Below are 19,257 nucleotides of genomic sequence, written 5' to 3' on the forward strand. Positions count from 1 at the left end.
TGGCTGAGTATTTTGAATCTCATTGTGTAGACTGTCTCTTCCCCTGCTGGTGATGAGTAGGGTTCCCAAGGTTCATCCCTGAGAAATTAAGAAAGGACCATGCTCCCTTCCTTTCCTTTTCTTTTTTGCTTCCTGCAGTTTGATTAGATCTAAAATATTTGTACATCTTCACTAGAGTGCTAGAGTAGTCAACGATAAGTTGAAGAAAAGATGGGGCAGAAAGGGGGTGGTGTGTGTGTGTTTGTTGTGTCTTTTAAAAGAGCTAGAAGAGCTCAAAGGCATTGCCTGTGCCAGGGTCTCAGCTGGGACCCAGGTTGCCAGCGGGACACGTCGAGGCTGCTAGGCTTGCCAGAAGAACCTGGACACCAGAATCAGAGCTTTCTCTGCAGTTGGGTGAGGCTGGAAAGACCTGGAAGCACCAGAAGTCCCCCACTTCTCCTGCTTCCGAGGCCTCTGCCTGGGCCTCTGCTGGCAGAACCCACCTTCACATGGCTGGAAAGGAGCTGGGGCAGCATAAGAGTGGGCTCAGATGTGGTTTTTGGAGTCAGGATACCACCACAGCACTGCACTAGTGCCATGGTTCAGAACATGTGACCGCAGCACGGATGTTCAGATCAGGGAACTCCTTGTGTTTGGCATGTGTCTCCTAGAACCCATCTCTTCCCCTGTGATGTGGCCTTGCTGGAGAAGCTGGTCACTTGCCTGGATGCGTAGCTGGTGGGCTCCTCATAGCACTGAACTTATTCCCTGCCCTGCCGGCAACTGGGACTTGGGCCAACAGTTACAAGGACACGCTGGTGAGCTCCCCTCTGCCTGCTGGCCTGGCTTTGAGGTGCTGAATCAGCAGGCTCGCTGGTGGCAGCCTGGTCCCTTTGCTAGTTTCCCATCAGCCTCTCACCCCAAAGTTTTGCCACCGTGGGGACTTCCTGCTCAGCCAGCTGCTCCAGTCAGGTTGCAAAATGGTTACTTCTAACTATGGCTATTTTTGCATCCCCGGCAGGAATGCTGCAGAAGAGCTTTCCTTCATCCATTAGGCTAAATGGGGTTATCCCGAAATAGTTCACATCAGAAAACAGGAATGGTTAATGCTCTCCCCTAATCGTCCACTTTAGGGAGAGAATGCCCTGGCGATCTCCTGCCCGTGTCCAGTGAATCGAGGCATTTCCCATCCTCCCTGCATTGTCCTCCTGCCACTGCAGACTCGAGACATCAGTGGGTTCGAATGGATTTTCATCAAGTGTAGTCTCTTTACTAAGTCTCTTTACAGCCTCCCTCCAGGGGCTGCACCCTCGACCCCATCTAGGCGCCAAGTGGGGTAACTGCACCCCTGGAGCAGATGCTGTCATGTTTGCATGTGGGACAACCCAGTAGGTGAGAGATGATTGTGGGGTATTGGGGGTGGGCAGTTATCTTATTGCTTATCTTTTTCCTCTTAGTTCTCAGAGCTTAGGTGTTCCTTTGAAATAAGAATTTCAGGAATAATTAGGAATTATTAGGAATAAGAATATTCCTAATGTTAAGTTACAAATATTCTTGAAACTGTTAAAAGTTATAAATATTTCCACTGTCATTTTTCTGTTGACTTTGCTTTTGGGATATGTTGTTTGGCTAGCTGGTGTTTGGTCAGCTAAAATGTTTTACTTTTGAAGGTAAACATACTATTCTTTTTATCGTTCTTGGATTTTAAATCTTCAAGGAGGTTTTTCCCATTCCTGTTAACAAAGGAACTTACCTATTTTTTCTATAATTGTTTGGTTTGTTCTTTTTATATTCAGCTCTGATCCATCTGCAGTTTGTCCTGGTGTGGAGTGTGAGGTGAAAATCCTGTTTTGTCTTTTTGCAATTGGCTAACCAGTCGTTGCACAGCGTTTATTAACAAGCCTGTCTTCTTCCTGGCTCTGGGGTCTGGTGGACCAGGCGCGGGACTGGTTCCCCACCTTCCCCGCAGGGCTCTGGGCAGGGGGGCACAGGCTGCCCCCGCCGCTGTCAGCCTTCCTGGCTGAACTTCACAATTAGCCCATTTAGCTCCAGAAAAAAATGTTTTTTGATTTTTTTATGGGAATTACATTAAGTTTTTCAATTTACTTCAATTTACTTGATTATCTTGTTTCTAAGACAGTTTCCTTGTGTAGGAGCATGGTGCTTCTTTCTGTTCAAGTCCACCTTCTTGGGTTTCGGCCGGCTTTAGGATTATCCTCTGACGGGGTCAGTTCCTATTAGTCTGTGCCCAGAATGAGGCTTCTCTTCCACTGTGCCTTCTGAGACTTCAGCTCCATGCTACTTTTAAACACTGCCACTTCTCTGAATTCTCTTACTTTTTCATGCTGGAAATCCACAGGCGGCCTGGACAGGTGAGGTAGCCCTGTGAGTCCATGTTGGTAGGCACCCCTCCTCCTTGGGCCAGGGACCCAGACTGCAGCAACGCTGTCCTCTCTGTGCAGGCCTGGGGTGACCTCACGCTTGCTGAGCTGCCCCGGGGGTCCCACATCTGTGAGGGAGTCCTGAGGGGGAAGGCAGGGCCTCATGGAGATGTGCCTGGGAGACCAGAGGGGAGGGTGCACCCCAATGGGGTGGGTTCTGAAGGCCGAGGAAACGCCTGCCCCCACCCACCCACTGCAGGTGGCCTGGAGTGGGCAGGTGGGTGGGGAGGGAAGAGGAGGTGAAGGCTGTGCGGTGGCCTCAGGGATCTTGACCTTCAGGATTGCCCAATATCAAAAAGCTGAACAGGAGGACAGGGTGAGCTGGTGGTTCAGCAGGCCGGAGGGGTGGACAGACAGATGGGAACACGGCCTCAGAGCAGGTTGTTATCATAAAGTGAGAGCAGTGGGAGCCCTGGCGCTCTGGAGCCCTGGCACAGAGCCACAAGTAGACACTGTCAGCAGTGACCACACCGAGGTTCCAGGGATGGCAGGGAATGTCCCAGGGGTCTGGCCTTTGCTCTTGGCGTGCATGTGTAGGAGTGTATATGTGCTTACATGTGTACACAGGGTGTGCGTGTGTGTGTGTGCATGCATGTGAGCTCACCATGGCACAAGAATGCAGAAGGCTGCCTCCACTAGGGAGGAAGTTGGGATAATCCTGCTTGGCAGTTTCACAAACGGCCACTTTGTTCTTCACATTGGATTCACCTACCTTGTGTCCAGTGTCTGCAGGAAGGCCTGTGTGAGGCCTCATGGGAAACAGAGCTGACCACCTGGGCCTGCCCTTGAGGGGCTGACTACCGAGGGGGCAGTTGGCCAGGGATGCACCAAGGCACGCTTCAGCAGGCTGCCCAGGTGCAACTTTGCTGGTTGCCTGGCGACCGGGCCATCTGGGAGCCACCTGGGGGCCCTTGGGGAGCAGATGGAATAGCAAACTGCTGAAGGGAGTCGCTGGGCTTAGAGCCTCAGGGATTCAGAAACTCACTCAAGTTAGGAAGCCCTTACTAAGGGTCACGGGAAACCTGGGGCACTGGGTTCAGGCTGGGTCCTAAGGATAAGGATGGCCTAGGGTAGAGGGCAAGGGGAGAGAGCTGGGAGGGGATGAGAGGAAGGGGAGGGCTGCAGGGACCGGCTGCTCAAGTGTTATGGAGAATTTCCTCCCCCTCAATCCCCCCTCCCCTCTGGGCCTGGACCTGGGGTGCCCTCAGGATTTGAGGGAGCTCCCATCTGGAACACAGGGAAGGAATAAGGGACTCTGAATTCCTATGTCAGACCTTCTGAATCTAACTCTGTTTTTCTAGTAGAGACTTTTTTTTTAACTTTTTACTATGGAAAATTTCAAACATTTATTCAACAGAGACTGGTGAACCTTCTCTCATCTCACCGGAGCGGCATCAGAAGACCAGAAGACCTGGTAAAAGGCCATGAGTCTTCTTGGGGAAGGTTGGAAGACTAAATTCGTGGCAATATACCAGGGTACTTCCCCAAGTGGACCTGCCTTCCCCTCATTCAAGGAACTCTGAGACTGTGAACGGTCTCAGGTCTGGGAACTGATTGAGAGGCCTGTTTTTGTGATTCAGGTTAAACTTTTGTTCACTTTTCTGCTTATACTGTTTGTTGAATTCAGCAGAGTGCCCATCTATTTTACTTCTATGTACCCCATAGTGAACTAGCCAGCGCCTTAGGTCCCTGCAAGTCAAACTCTTCAGATCACTGCTTTGAGTCTGCTGTCCCTTAAGGCAGCCACGCCCACCTTGGCTTTGGTGATTAAATGCTGATACCTGACTCCTGCCAACCTGGGACGCAATCATCCCCATGGTATTTAAGGATTCCAGCTCAGTAACAGACGTTCCCACTGTAATATCTGACCTACGGAGAAAGGCAACTACAGGGTTCTTCGGGGACGATGGAGCTAGTCTCACAAATTTATTCCTCACAGTTTTGATAAAAGGTGTGTCCTCTGGACCTCTGTGGGGTATGTGAGCAGGTCTTCCATGATAAAACCATTCTAACATTCCAGTCTCTCTAAGCCTCTGGATCCCCTCATCTATATTATATCAGGGCAGTTCTGGCATTTCAACCTCAGTAATACTGGCTACCTTTTGGTCCGTGTTTCAACCAACGAACCAGTTTTTAACCTCTTGGACTACAACACCGAATCCAGATCTCTGCTTAGAGGGCCCATATAAATAATACAGCTGACTCCAACTTTATATTCCTTCCACTATTATCCCACATCCTAATATCCATTCTGATTTTCTGTCTATATAGACTGGAAAACTCATGCAGTTCTTTTGGAGTACAGCATACCTCATGGGTCACACATTGTGCCTCTTTTGGGGCCTATTGGGACTTCAATCTAGTTATAGGTCTTGAAGAAAAGAGGGGTGGTGGGGTGGTCATGAAAAGAAGTGTTCTGCAAACCAGCTCCTCTGGGGAGGCCTTTACAGGTGCACAGCAGGTTCCCCTCCCCAGGTGGCAGCAGAAGGGCTGCTTCTACTGGCAGAGAGAATCTTGGGTTTCAATGTCCCCAGTGTCATCATCAACCCTATTGTCCCCCCTCCAATTTTCAGGATCCCATTCCTTCCCAATCTACACCCTCACTTTAATAGCAGACACCCTGCAAGGTAGGGAATTCACGTATGTTGTAATTCAACCACTCGCAGGAGGGATATGGGTTTGGTTTTCAGAATCTCAACTCTGCAGCTACAGGACATAAGGGTTTCTTTCAGAAGGAATATGGAGGCTTTCTTGTCATTTACACAACACTTTCTTTCCTCACTTTCTCCAGCAGTCAGGAGCAACCAGCCAATCCCACTATACTGCCAAATTTGACTAGAATGTTCCAAGATGTCAAATACATGATCACCCAGAGCTTTACCTCATGCAGCCATCTGAGTGGGGAGCCCAGTGGTGCTTTCTATTCCATGGAAAGTCCCATGGCTCTCCATTGCTGCAGCACATCACAGACGGCCAGTGGCCTCTGTGCCTAAAGAACCCATTCCAGAATGCTCTCATCACCCACACCCACCCTCTCAAGCCCCTACATCGTTTTCAAGCAACCCCCACCCCTCACCCTTTCATAGGCAGACTATATAGCCCGTGAGGATGTTTGATCTAAAGTGAAAATGAGACTGTGAAGGTGTTTGTTCGGATCTCGGCCCCTAGAGCACCCTGGGCCTCCCACTGGGTGGGGGTGGGTGGGCTCCTATGGGGGCCTTCACAGCAAAGGCTGAGCCTTTGCAGTCTCCTGGCTAAGAAAGCCACAGATGAAGGGGGTCCCAGGCAAACACCTCTCCTGAGGATGCTGCAGCCTGGGGGCCACTTGGCCTGGGCAAGAGTGGTGGGGAGGCCACAGGACAGGCCACAAGGAAGGAGACAGAGACACCACATCCACAATACTTTATTGGCGTCCATTGCTCAGGTGTGCAGCCAGGGGGGCCCACCCCATCCCTAACACACCCAGGCCCTGCAGTGGGCTGGGGACACACTTCCCCTTCAGAAATGAACTAAGCAGCCAGAGCGTGAGCCAGACACTCGCATGGCCAGTGTGGCCCACAGCCACTCCGGCTTCAGCCAAGCCAGCATCAGCTTCAGACCCAAAGAGCATGTGTCCATGAAGCCGCGAGATGGCCCTTTCCCAGGACAGTCCCGGGGCATCCACTTAAAGTGTGGGCCCAACTTCTTGCCCCCACAAGGAGAGAGGAAGCCCCAGGTTCAGGAGTTGAGAGAGCAGGGGGCAGCCCCCACCCTGGGCCCAGGGACGGCCAGCTACTCTCACCCCTTCCAAAGGACCTCGGTCTGCCGATGACAGGGGACCAGGACAGCCCCCACAAGCAGCAAGGTAGGTCTCCGAGGGCTGGGCCATGCCCAGCATGGGGCTGGGGCGACGTTCTCCAGGGGGCATGGCTTCCCGGGGTTGGGGGTGTAGGGGGGCCTGGGGCACGCCTGTCGCCCAGCTAGGCAGTTCATCTTTCCGGCAGCAGCAGGAAGAGGGTGGCCTTCAGGAAGCGGCCGAAGCTGCAGAGTGCGGCCACCAGCCAGTGGGAGCGGAGGCCGGTGTCGCTGCTGACCACGCACTTGAGGACATCGGTCTGGGAGGGCAGAGGGGTGGCATGAGCCGGGAGGGAAGTGTGCGCCATCCTGACGCCAGGCTCCACAAGGACCCAAACCCACTGCACAGACTTGGAGGTGAAAAGGGATGGAGGCCTGGGGTGGACTAGGGCAGTGAGACCGGGCCCTCTGCACCCCCACAGCACTCACCCATCCGCCACGCCTCCGCAGCCAGCTGGCCAGGGTCTTGCGCACGAACTCCCCCAGGCAGTCCACCAGCGCGTGCACCATGGCGGGCTGCGAGTGCCGTACACAGTCCACGGCCAGCCCCGCAGCCACAGCATACAGGGACACCACCTTGCCCCACGTGATGCCTGCAGGAGAGACCTGGTCAGAGGGGAGCAGGGAGGGAGAAGGCTGGCACCAAGATCCGCTCCTGTTCAGGCCTTCCTGGGCAGAGTCCCTACAGGTGTGAGCCTCCCTGAGACCCCTGCCTGCCACCCATGAAGCACTAGGGGTAGAATTGAAAAGCACCTCCCCCCCCGCCACCACCTGGTCCAAGCACCGGCCATCCTATCACAGGCTGTTCCTTCCAGAGCCTTCTCAAGCACCCACTGCATACTTGCCAGGCCCTGGGCACACGTGCACCTGAGCCCAGGACGTTTCTGCCCTCACAGCACATCACGGTCAGCGTACTAGTTTTTGTACAGCATAAAACAACAGACATTTATGCTCACCCAGCTCTAGAGGCCACAAGTGCAAAGTCAAGGTGTATCAGGGCTCTGCTCCTGCTGAAATCTGCAGGGGAGGCTTCTTCCTGCCTCTTCCTGCCCCTGCCTTCTCTTCCCCCAGCCCCCCACTCCCGTTTCCCATTTCCCACCTGTCCCTCCTCGTCCCCTCTTCCCCACCTATCCTCTCCAAGGCCTCTTGTGATGGCCCTTGGGTCCCACCTGCATAACCGAGGTCATCTCTGCAAGTGAAACTCTTTAACTCAGCAACATCCACAAAGTCCTTTTTCCGGACAGGTTCTGGAACAGGGGTGTACCTTCTGGGGGCCCCTATTCAACCCATGGCAGACCAAACAGGAGAGTAGGGAGGAAAGAAGGCATGGATCTGACAGGAGAGGCCTCAGAACACAGAGAGAACCACAAAAGTACCAGGTGAGAAGACAGGGGCAGGGAGCATTTTAATCTCATTGTGGAAAAGGCTTTGCTGAAAATGACATGCAGAACCCATCAGGAAAGATTAATAAATGACAACTAGTCAGGGCGAAGGGCATGAAATACTTGTAGATTACATGCTGATATGTTCATTTAATATATAAAGAGATTTCATAAATCAATAGTGAGAAAAAAGAGAAACCTTCAAAAAAGAAATACAGATCTGGCACGACAAATGTCTCACAAAGAAAAAGATACAAATACTACATAAAACATTTGAAAAAAAAGACTACCCTCACTCACAATCACAGACAAATCTAATATTTGTCTCTATCGGATTAAAGACGCTGAAAGCCAAGGAGGGTGCAGGGTGGCCCAGGGCAGCTGGGATTGTCAACTTAGGAACAGCCCGTAACTCCAGCTTTTGGAAACTGCCATGGATGGGACTGACTCTGCCCCGTTTTAAGGACACTTTAGGAAAACACAGAGCAGACCCTGGACCCCTGCTACCACCTCTGTCAATGCAGGTCCGAGTCTGAAACCCCCACGCCCCTGAGGCCCCTCCCGGGGACATCCACCACTGCACCCAATGTAGGCAGGGATGGACCAGGGACTCATCAAGGGAAGTGACCCCGCAGAGCCTGTGCCACATGCGCAGGACTCGTGTCGTGGTATTGGGGGTGGGGGTGGGGGTGTTCCAAGGAGCAACTCAACCAGTGAAGCTTCTGGAAGGTGCCAGTAGGATTGTGGGCAAGAGCTGTGCTCTCTGAGCTTGTCTGCATTTTGTTTTTTTTAATTGAGATAGAATCCACATGCCTCCTAGAGAGTCTACCTTTTTAAGTGCACAACACAACGGCCTTTAGAACACTCACAGTCATGCCACGGTCACTACTGTCTACTCCCAGAACAGTCACCTTAAGCCTATTACCCCGCTGCCTGCTGCAGTCCACATGGACAAGCCTCTCCTCACCATTTCACATTAAGGACCCTGCGGCCAAGCTCATCATGCCGTGACATGGGGGCACTTCGCTCACCATGACTGAGCAGCGGCCCCCCTCAGGGCCAGGCAGGGTGTCAGTGTCCCTGCCCAGGCACATGGCTGCTCCCACCCCCAGTAATGGGGAATAACGCTGCTGGACAGGTTTCATTTCCTGGGGTATACCTGGGAGGGGACCTCTAGGTCAAAGGGTGTAAGTCTACGTTTAGCTTTTCAAGGACCTGCCAGATTTTCCACCCCAATGTGTGAGTGTGTCCTCCTCCATATTCTCCCCAACACTTGCAACCCTGCCTCCAACTGAAGCCGTCCCAGTGGGGAGAAGCCATTCCAGGGGTAGCTCGTGGTTTTGATGTGAAATTCCCCAATGATTTGCTGAGCATCAGCTCGTCTGCTTTTGGCCATTTGTGCATTTTCTCTGGAGAATTTTCTATTTAAGCCCTTTGCCCTTGTTTCTAATTGGGCCATTTGTCTTTTTGTTGTTGAGTTATTCCTTCTGTTTACTCATCTTTCTGTGGTGAAACATTTTGCCCTTGTCATAAGAGGGAAAAGATGGAAATGACTGCCAGCTTTTAAAGGAGGAGGAGAGGTTAGTTTCTCTTCTGAAGGGAACCGTGATGCCCCAGATGAAAATCCTGCCAGGAATAGCCTTGGTGGCCTCTGGTCCTGAGGGAGGAGGGCCTCGTGTGCTGGAGCCTGGGGCTGCCCCTCGAGCTGCCCATGTCGTCACCCCCACTAAGACCAAGGTGCAAACCAAGCAAGTTTCCTGGTGGAGGTGGGCCTGCACCCCAAGAGCACTTGCCAAGAGGATAAGGGGAAAGACGGTCCAGCCTGCAGGTCCATGTGGACAAGACCTGGCCAACTTGGGCTGGGGAGTGCAGGCAGAAAGAGGGCTGGGAAGACCAGATGGACAAGGGATGAAGGGGAGAGAGCAGGCAGCAAGCCAGAAGTGTCCGAGAGAGGTGGCCACAGGCCAGCCTAAGGTGGAAGGTCTAAGAGCCACTGAAAGCAGAACTGAGCAGACTGGGAGCCCAGAGAGGTTAGAACACCACCTGCAAGTCACACAGCTATGAGGGAGCCAATGCGTGGGGCCCAGGGTGCCCAGGCCACCCCAGAGGCCAGATTAGGGGTGGGGAAACTACCACAACTGTGCTGGGGGGTGAGCGCAGGACACTGAGGAGTATGTTCTGTTGCAGTTTTCAAACAAACTCACAAGATTTAAACTCTACTCGACAAGTAAAACGAACGGCCTGTTCAGAGAGCTGGCCACGCCCTCCTCCAACTCACCCCTTCACCTGCCCCAGCTGCCCCTACCTGGGCCTGTTCCTGCACCTGGCCAGCTCAGCAGGCAGGGGTGGGGCTGCTCCAGTGAGGACCCCCATCCTCGGTTTCTGCCCACCCCATGTTCTCAAGAGATGAGCCGCCCTTCTAAAGTCGGCTCGTGGATGGTAAACGGCCACTGAGGACAGCCTGGATGGGACCACGACAGCGTAAGGCCTGAGAGGGATGGGGATCCCAGCTAAGGTATCAACCCGATACCTGCCCAATGCCACTCCCCACAGGGCCCTTTATGAGGAACCCCTTCTACCACGCGCCCGCAGGACCCCATGACGGGCAGATTCACAACCAGGGCCCCCACCCTGTGAGGCCAAGCCCGTGCCCAGCTTTGGAACAAGGCTCCATCGCCACCTCATCCTGAGCCCTTGAACGAGGCTGGCTGACACTCGCCCTCCCAGCGGGTACAGAAGCAGGAACCGAGGCAGCCCTGGGCCCCTGAGGAGCCTGGCCAAGGAACCTACCCTCCTGGGGGCCCCTCCCAGCCCTGTGTCACCCACAAGGCACCCACTCTGTAGCCACAGGACTAACCCCACAGGCAGGAGCCCAGGACAGGCACCTGCGATCACCTGCTCCCACGCAGGTGTGCTCCGGGCACTTCAGAGTCACACAGGTGGATGGCAGCCGAGTGACCCCAGGAGGCAGGGGGACAGGACCAGATCCCAAGGCCCTCCCTCCCAGGACCCAGTGTGGGGCCTGGCAGAGCATGTTGGAGGGTCCCCTCCCACCAGCCCCACTGGCCCCACATGAGGTCTGAAACCCCTCAGAGCACAGAAGAAGCTGGGGTCCTGCCGCAGACTGGCCCCCTCCCTCCGCCAACCACATGAAACGAGGGGATCAGGGTAGGCACCTGTCAGAGAGCCTATGGGCTAACTGGGGAGCACGTCCCTGCTCTGCCTCCTGGGGCGGGGGATGCTGGAGGCCCAGCCACGGCCACTGAGTCCCAAGGCTGGGGTCAGCAAAGCTGGAGCCTCCCTGAGAAGGAGACAGGCAGCCCAGTTAGCCCATAGGCCCCCTTTCCTTCCCTGGGAGATAGGCCAGGGCTACTAGTCAGCCCATCAAATGGGTCCCCCCAGCCCCTGGCCCCTGGGAACCTCAGGTTCTCCCTCCCTGAGGGCTGGGGCTTGCCACCCATCCTCCATAGGGCCTAGGGTCCCAGAGGATCCTACAGTCTTTGCAGGTAGGCAAGGGGCTGCTTTGGGTCATTCCCTTTCACAGCTGTCCAGCAGCAGTCACACACCAGGAAAATGCGGGGAGCAAGTAGACTTGCCAAGCTTGGGGCAAGCGAGGCCAGGACCTGAGGTGCAAGGCTTATGGGGCATCCCTGGTGGGGCCTGGATGGGGAGACAAGGTCTGTGTGCTCAGACCTGACAAGACTAGACATGGGGCCAGAGGCCAGGCTGGGCAGAGCCAGGATCTGCTGAGCGCCCTGGACAGAGCACTCAATAGGAGACACTGGGTCCGGAGGAGGACCTGGGTGGCTTGTACTGAGAAAGCAGCGAGAGCTGAACTCAAGGTGAGGGTGAGAGAAGCAGTGGTGGTGGCAGATGTCGTGGTGAGAGAGCTGGGTTGTCAGCTGCCCACGGCACAGGGCAAGGCACCCAGAAAGCCATGGGTGCGTGGGACGGCCAGGCTAGCGAAGAGTCCCAGTCTCTGAACAGCCCCAGGGTGCCCCCTCTGCACTCAGGCCCCTCGATGCTGGTCTGCTGGTGACCAGCAGAGCCTGGGGGGTGGCGCTACATGACTTCTGAGGCTCTGGCACTCGTGTGAGAGCCCAGCAGCCATGTTGTGAGAGCTCAACCCCCTGGGGGCATGCGGAAGCTCCAGCAACTGCAGCCAGTTGCCCCTCCCAAGCCCCAAGTGCAGACCAGCAGGCCTCCTGCTGGGTCCAGCTCCCCAAGACCACTAGACTCCATGAGATCAACCCTCCTCTGCCTGTATGGCCAGCTGCGGCTGACTCAGTCCCTTTGAGGTGGGCTTGTTACACAGCCGTCACCGGCCGGCAGCAGGAGAGGTTGCAGGGGTAGGGAGTGAGGGGTGGGGTTGTCTGGCTATGCATGTGTGACTGCAGGGCCTGGCGGGACTGTCCCAGGAGGGTCTAGGGCTGCTCCCCAACCAAAGCCCCTGCCCTGGGCAAGGAGAGGCTATGCCCACCTGCAGAGAAGATCTGGGCTGCCACAGCCAGGAAGGCATCAGTCACCACAGTCTCTGACTGCAAGGACAGGTTCAGTTGGCGGGCCACATTGCGGTAGACACTGGGCCGCATCAGCTCCAGCTCATCCCCTGGTGGTCACAGAGCAAGTTAGAGGTGGCCCACACCCTCCCCAACTCTGCCCTTCACACTCCCCCAAGAGCTGACCACTTGGGGCCTGTCTGACCTCCAATCTACTCCACCCAGCCCTGATCCCCTCCTGAGGGGCCTGACCCTCTGCCCCTTCCCACAGCCTGCAACCAGGAGAACGACCAGGAGACCGAGGTGGGGCCCTGGTGCCCCTGGACTGCCTCTGTGGCCTCATCGGTGCCTGCTGGGCCGGTGTGGCTGGAATCCCGGGGCGGGGCTGGGCCTGCCCTGACTAGGATTCACCCTGTAGGTGATTCACCCTGACACCCGGGCTGAGGCCCGAGCAGGCGGGTGTGGGACCCGGAAGGCAGGCAGAGTGCAACCTGGGGGAGGGGCTGCTCCAGGTGCCCGGGTGGTAGGCAGTCCCCTGCATAGGCTCTGAAAAAGTCGTGGCTGGGGGGAGCATTGTCACAGAGACCCAGCAAAGTGCCCAAGTCCCCTGTGCCACCATATCCAGACTGGGCCACTGGTACCGGTTGTGGGGGGAGGCAGCCGCAACCAGGCAAGGAAATACCCTGGCCTTGTACACTTGCCACAAGCTCCTGGCAACACCTGGCAAGTGTCCGGGAGGACCAAGCGGAGCTCCACACCGCTGACTGGCTGCCTCCCAGGCTGGTCACTCCACCAGCCAAAGCAAATAGGGAAATACGGCCAGCTGGACAGTGCCACAATAAGGCACCCATGTCCAAGGCCAGAGGTAAACCACCTAATTCGTTAAAATCTGGAACCCAAGCAGGACCCAGGAATGGCCAGCCTCGGAGGAGGCAGCTGTCTGGAAATCTCCAAGGCTGGCCTGGCTATTCTCACACAGAGCACGGGGGTTGAAGTGGATGGGCCCCAGGAGACAGACCACTGAGGACATGACCCAAGGCCCTTCCTGTTTGTTGTGGACAAGCTGCATCTCTGCTTGGGGGCTGTCTAGAACACCCCCCCCCCCCAGGAGAGGGCCCACAGGCAGCTGATGCCACAGGGCCTGCCAAGCAGGACACAGTGGGTCCCCAAACCCTGCGCACCGTGGTCTCCCTCTGGCTGGGTGGGGGATCCCACCCCCTCCTAGAGGCCCTCTGCACTTCCCCCCTGACTACCCTCGGCGGGGGAGGGGGGTCCCTCTGGCCCCCGCTGCTGGGCCAGCCCACATCCCTCACTCTGCATCTCCACTGCCACCGCCCTTTCTGGCCTGGCCCAGAGGGCACTGTTCACTCCTGGCTCCCCAGAGGGGCGCAGTGGTGAACAATGTCGGTGCTGCCGTGGACCTAGCTGACACTTCAGGGCTGGGTTCTTCCACCCTCCCTGGTGACCCGACCCTGGAAGAAGCACACACACCCCAAACAACCCTGGGATGTGGACTACCCAAGGCTCGTCTCTCCTACTGCCACCGGCATTCCCCGCAGAGGGCTTTAGGGGACCTCCAAGTTCAGAGGAAATAGCAGCTTCTGCAGGATTTCAGCCAGTAACAAAAAGGGCCTATTTTGCAAAACAAACACGGGACGCCCCCAAGGATTTGTGCGCCCAACTAAGTACTAGGGTCAGTCTGAAGGTTCAACCATCAAAACAGTTTTCTTTCTGGAGCCTTCTATTGTTCAGGGCCAGGACATCTGAAATCCGGGCTGCGCCGGCCCATCTGGACGGGCGGGCAGGGGGTATCCGCGACGTGACAGCTGCAGGGGGTTGAGGGCACCCGCCGGGGGAAACCGTCCCTGCACGCCGCGGGAGTCCGGGGCCTTTGCGGTAGTGGGGGCGGCGGGGGCAGACTCACCCAGGCGCAGCAGCACCGCGCACACCTCCGCCAAGCGGCCGCCGGGGGCGGGGGCGGCGCGCTCAGGCGCGCTCCAGGCGAGGCCAGCGCGGAGCAGCCGCGCGTGCACGAACTCCCGGCCGAGCGCCTTGGCCTGGGCCACTAGTTCCTTGTCGGTGGGCGAGCGGTCAAAGGCGTCCATGAAATCGGCAGCGAAGACCGAGGAGCGCCGCAGCACCTCCATAGCGGGGCCGCGGACGGAGGACGCTGCACCTGCGAGCAGACAGCGCTCAGCCGCGGCCGTCTTCAGGGGGGCACTCAGAGCCGGAGCCCCGCGGGGCAACGGGGCGCACCACGCGCGCCCGGGCAGGGCCGCGGCTAGCTTCGGGTCGCCGCTTGGGAAAGACCCGGTGGCACGCTGGCTTGTAGACTCCGAATCGAATCCACGGGACCCACGCGGCGGCCCAAGTGTGGCGGTGCAGTAGGGAAAGAGCGATTCGCTCGAAGAGAAGCACGCGGGCGGGGTGCACCGCCCGGATCGTTCAACACCAGCTATCCCCGGATCCCCGACCCGCACCTCGCGGCACGAGAGTGGGCGCCAGGGGTGGGCTCCGAGAGGGGCCGCGGCTTCTCGGCCTCCCGACAGCTCCCGGGCTCCCGGGCCACCCACCTCTGAGGGCCGCAGTCCTCGTTGTTTGTCCCGGGCCTCGCCGTTCCCATGGCGCGGGCGCCAGGGCCAGGGAGGAGCTCTGGCTTCACGAGCCGCCTGCCTCCGTCTCCGCCGATCTCGATCCTTCCATTCAAACCGGCGAGGCCGCGCCCCGCCCTAGCGCCCGCCCAGTCCACGCCCGCCCCGGGCGAGAGCCGGATCTGCTGGGGTCCCCGCGCTCTTGAGTGCGCGGGCCCGCGGCGTCCGGGGCGCGGGGGGCGCGGGACTCAGGGCGCGACTCCCGCCAGCGAGAAGCTCGGCTTAGGCATCGCCTTCTAAGGAAAAGGCATCCCCCGGGGGTGGAGCCGCCGCGCCTCGCTCGTCGCCTCCCGGCTTAAGGAGAAACGACCGAGTTCCCGGGACACACTCTGAAGGGGCCCGGCGGGTCTGTGCCCCCTTTACGCAGCGATTAGAGTCTAGCTCTGGAACGCTGGTTCCAGAGCTCCAGTTTTAATTTGAGTTGTCCATCTTTTTCTTATTGATTTGTAGAGGTACTTTATATAGCTAGGATGCACGTCCTGGGTCTGATACCTGTATTGCAAACATCTCCTATGCAGTGCTTTGCTTTTGCTTTTGCTTTTAAGCAAAAGAATGTAATCTTAATGAAGTCCAATTTGTCAGTCTTTTATTTTGTGATTAGTGCTTTTTTCATGAGGATATTCTCCTGTGTTTTCTTCTAAAAGCTTAGTTGCCACCAACAACTATAGAACACATGTTCTTTCCATGTGCACAAAGGATGTTTGCCAAAATAGACTCTATCCTGGGTCATAAACAAGTCTGGACAAATGTCAAAGGATTGAAATCCTATGGATGTCCTCTCTGAATTAAATGAAAGCTCAATAACAGAAAAACTACTAGAAAGTATCCAAATGTCTATAAATTAAATATTACACCTCAAAATAATCAATGGATCAAGTATCACAACAGAAGTTGCAAGATATTTTAAAGTGAATAATAACGAAAATATGACATAAACTTTGAGGAATGCAGCAAAAGCAGTGCTTAGGAGGAAACTTATAGTTCTAAGAAGACAATTTGAAAATCAATGTTCCAACTCAAATAGCTAGAACAGCAAATTAAACCCAAAGATGAAAGGAAATAATCAAAAGCAGAAATCAAGTAAACAAAGCAAAAAAATAGAGAAAATCAACAAAGCCAAAAATGAGTTCTTTGAAAAGATTAATAGGATTAATAAAAACTGGAAAGATTGATTTTTTTAAAAAAGAAAACTCAAATTCCAATATTAGGAAAGAAAGGGGGGACAGGGCTGCAGATCCTGAAAAGGATAAGAGGCTAGTAGGAACAACTTTGTGAAAATAAATTTGAAAATTTAGATTAAATACAATTTACCAAACTAAGAGTAGAGAAATAGAAAATCTGGGTAGTCTTATGCTAATTAAATAAATTTCATCCACAATTGAGAACCTTCCCACAATGAAAATTCTAGGTTCAGATGGTTTCACTGAGGAGTTTTCCTAAACAACACAATTATCCCTGTCTCACACAAACCCTTTGAGAGAAGAGAAAATGGGGGGACACTTCCCCCCACCCCCATCGACGGTCAATGCGGAAAGCGGGTCAGCCGTTAGACCTCTGTCTGCCTGGGCCTTCGCATCTGAAGTTCCCGAGTTCCGTGGGAGGACTGAATTAGCTAATGTATGCAAAGCGCTAAAAGAAACTGCCTGTCAGGCGGTAAGCGCTCAATAATTGTTTCATTGTTTTTTGCAGAAAAACCCAAGGGCTCTGAATTGTGAGGCCCTTCCTGCAGAGTCGAGGGTATCCCCAATAAAGTCTTCCTGGAGCGTTTTCAAGGAGCCGCAGCCTTGGGGCTGCCTGTATTTTAGAGGTGGAGACCCAGAAGCACAGAGGGGCAGGCTGCTGCTATGCGACTGGACAGAGCCTGGGGGGGTCTTGCTCCATCGCACCCCCCACCCCCCACCCCAGAAGGCACCTCCAGCAGGGGAGGAACCCCGCGCCTGCACTGTCCCGTGCAGCGGCCCCTGTTAGCACCCCGTGTGGCCTCAGGCCCCCTCCTGCACCATGCGCAGCGCCAGTGTCCTCCCCCACCGCATGCATCCTGGGCAAGTGCCAGTGGGCGTGCAAAGGACAAGTGGCAGGGCATAACTGGTAGGTGTGTGTATTTCCCACAGCTCCCAGCCCTGGGAATGTTCATTACAGAAGACAGAATATGAACAGCAGTGAGGAATCACAAATGACCTATTTACCGAGGGGGGGGGGGTGAAGAGCACCCCACCCCCCTTCATGTCCACCCAGAACCTCAGAATGTGACCTTATTTGGAAACAGGGTCTTTTCAGATGTAAATAGTTAAGGATCTCACAATGACATCATCTGCATGGTGGGTGATCTTATAAAAGGAGGAGAGCACACAGGGACAGGGAAAAGAAGGGCCTGTGGAGATGAAGGCAGAGATTGGAAAGAAATGGGGGCGAGTCAGAGAACATTGGACCGCTGCCACCACACGGAGGCCAGAGGCAGAGGGCAGCTTCGCTCAGAGCCTCTTAAAGTTATCACCTGTCAACACTTGATTTTGGACCTTTGGCCTCCAGAATTGTGAGAGTGTAAACGTCTGCTGTTTTAAACCTCCAAGTCTGTGGGAAACTAAGGTAGGAGGGTTAAACCAATCTGGAATTTGGCTGCCGCACACCTTTGTCCAGACCTTAGAAATCCTGGCAGTGCTCAGGTCAGTGAGTCTTTCTGCCCCTGAAGTCTGAAGGACATTGGCCTGATCCTCCCAATTCCACCCCAAATTCCCCAATTTGCTTCTGGGGAGGTGACCCATGGCCCTGATTTTCTGCCCTGGCAGCATCTTGCTGCTCAGGCTCACTCTGCTCTTGACCCCTCTGTCTGCCCCGGTGTTGGCCATTGTGCAGCTCAGTCCCTGGCTGGTCAGGACCCTTCTGAGTGCTGACACCAGCCCAAACATTCTTGAGCATAAGGGAAATTTCTTGATTTGTGTGACCAAAATGCTAGAAAGAAGACCACTTCCTTCAGGCATGGCTGGATCCAGTAGTCTGCATTTTCATCATGGGTCTGTGTTCGTCTGCAAAGGCTGCACTGTCAGGCGGGCTATCCCTAGGTGGTTTCCCCTTGTATACCCACAAGTTCACCCTCTCCAGAGGTCCCTGCATTGGCCCAGCTGGGGTCAGGCACCCCTCCCTGAACCAATCATTGTGACTGGAGACAGGGATGTGCTAATGGTCAGGACTGGCTCACATACCTGGGCCTGGGTGGAGCAGAGGGGCTTGTGAGAACCACCCAACCAGCAAGGGTTGGGTGGGAGAGTTTGGGGCCCCCAGGAGCTGACCAGGAAGAGGATCTAGATGAAGGCCAGCTATATCCACCTGGGCTCTTCCATAAACCCTGCTAGCTCGAGGCCAGCATGTAAGCCGTGGCCTAGGAGTAGAGGGGGTTGTGACCCTGCGATGAGGCCATCTTGGCCCTCCGGTAGCCACCCTGTGGGTGGGAAGATGGCCTGGCCAGATGGGAGCAGAGTTGGCATGGGCCTAGGGCTGCAGGACTCACGCAGGCCTCTGGGCAGCAGAGGGTGGAAGGAAAAAGGAAGGGTGGGCTGCAGTTCCCTGTGGGGCCTGGCATTCTGAATCAGACCCCAGCCTTCCAGATTATTTATAGAGTCAACTCGGCAAGGACGGGGCCAGGACGGGTCATTGATGGACAACTGCGCCTTGAGTGTGCAGGCCTGGGGTACAGCGACAACCCAGGGGTGAAGGGCTTCCTGGGAGGAGGGCCAGGACCAGGGTGGAGAGGCCCTTCCTGGAGCCAGTGTGGGTTGGAGCAGGGCCTGCAGCCCTAAACAGATTTGAGGCCAATGCTACCAGACTGGGACAGGGACTTCATTTCCTGCAGGCACACTTGGCTTCTCAGGAGACAGGGTTTGCCCTGTGTCGAACTGAGGCCTCAGGACATCTGGGCATGGCCCAGGGATCAGCCCAGGTCCTGATGGTGCCGTCCTGAGCTGCTGGACCCCTGAAGGCCCTCATCTGTGACCTAGGACCCAGAGAGCCTCACGAGGTCGTGGTGGGGAACTTGGTCCATTGCCTTCTGGGTCCACCCTTATCCCCAGCCTGCTCTGGACCCTGCCCTCCCCATCTCAGTAAACGGAGTCAGGACCCCCCACCCCCCCCACTCACCCAGGTGCTCACCCCCTGAATTAGTTTACAAGCTGTAGGAATGAGATAAACAGAAATTGGAACGGCCTTTAAAAAGGGAAATTTAATAAGTTACAGGTTTACAGTTCTAGCCTATAAAAATGCCCAAACTAAGGCAAAGACAACTTAATTCAAGAAAGGCTGATGGGTCAGGAACACCTCTGTCAGCTGGGTAGTTATGTGGCTGGCACCTGCAGGTCCCTTGCTCCTGGGCTCTGTTGCTCTCAGCCTCTGTTCCTGTGGGGGTTCCTTACTTTGCTTCTCCAGGTCTGACTTTAATCTCTTGGCTTCCCTTGGCTCTCTCCAGGTTCTGGCTTGCTTA

General features: G+C 55.4%; 1 protein-coding gene across 2 annotated transcripts; it reads right to left on the reverse strand.

Annotated features, from left to right (window-relative positions):
* Positions 1-5,805: 5,805 nt before the first annotated feature.
* Positions 5,806-14,937, reverse strand: BOK (BCL2 family apoptosis regulator BOK). Of its 2 annotated transcripts, none has more exons than XM_077153386.1 (5): positions 14,709-14,937; positions 14,060-14,311; positions 12,117-12,245; positions 6,684-6,860; positions 5,806-6,514 (listed from the first exon to the last, which is right to left on the reverse strand). In XM_077153386.1, the coding sequence occupies exons 2-5, from the start codon at positions 14,280-14,282 to the stop codon at positions 6,198-6,200; spliced, it is 846 nt and encodes a 281-aa protein (XP_077009501.1). In that variant the 5' UTR covers positions 14,283-14,311; positions 14,709-14,937; the 3' UTR covers positions 5,806-6,197. The 2 variants fall into 2 exon arrangements, with proteins under 2 accessions (XP_077009501.1, XP_077009502.1); XM_077153387.1 differs by having other exon boundaries at positions 6,280-6,514; positions 6,684-6,847; positions 14,709-14,933.
* Between the last annotated feature and the right edge of the window lie 4,320 nt (positions 14,938-19,257).

This window comes from Tamandua tetradactyla, chromosome 3 (genome assembly GCF_023851605.1).
Source record: "Tamandua tetradactyla isolate mTamTet1 chromosome 3, mTamTet1.pri, whole genome shotgun sequence".
Lineage (NCBI taxonomy): Eukaryota > Metazoa > Chordata > Mammalia > Pilosa > Myrmecophagidae > Tamandua > Tamandua tetradactyla.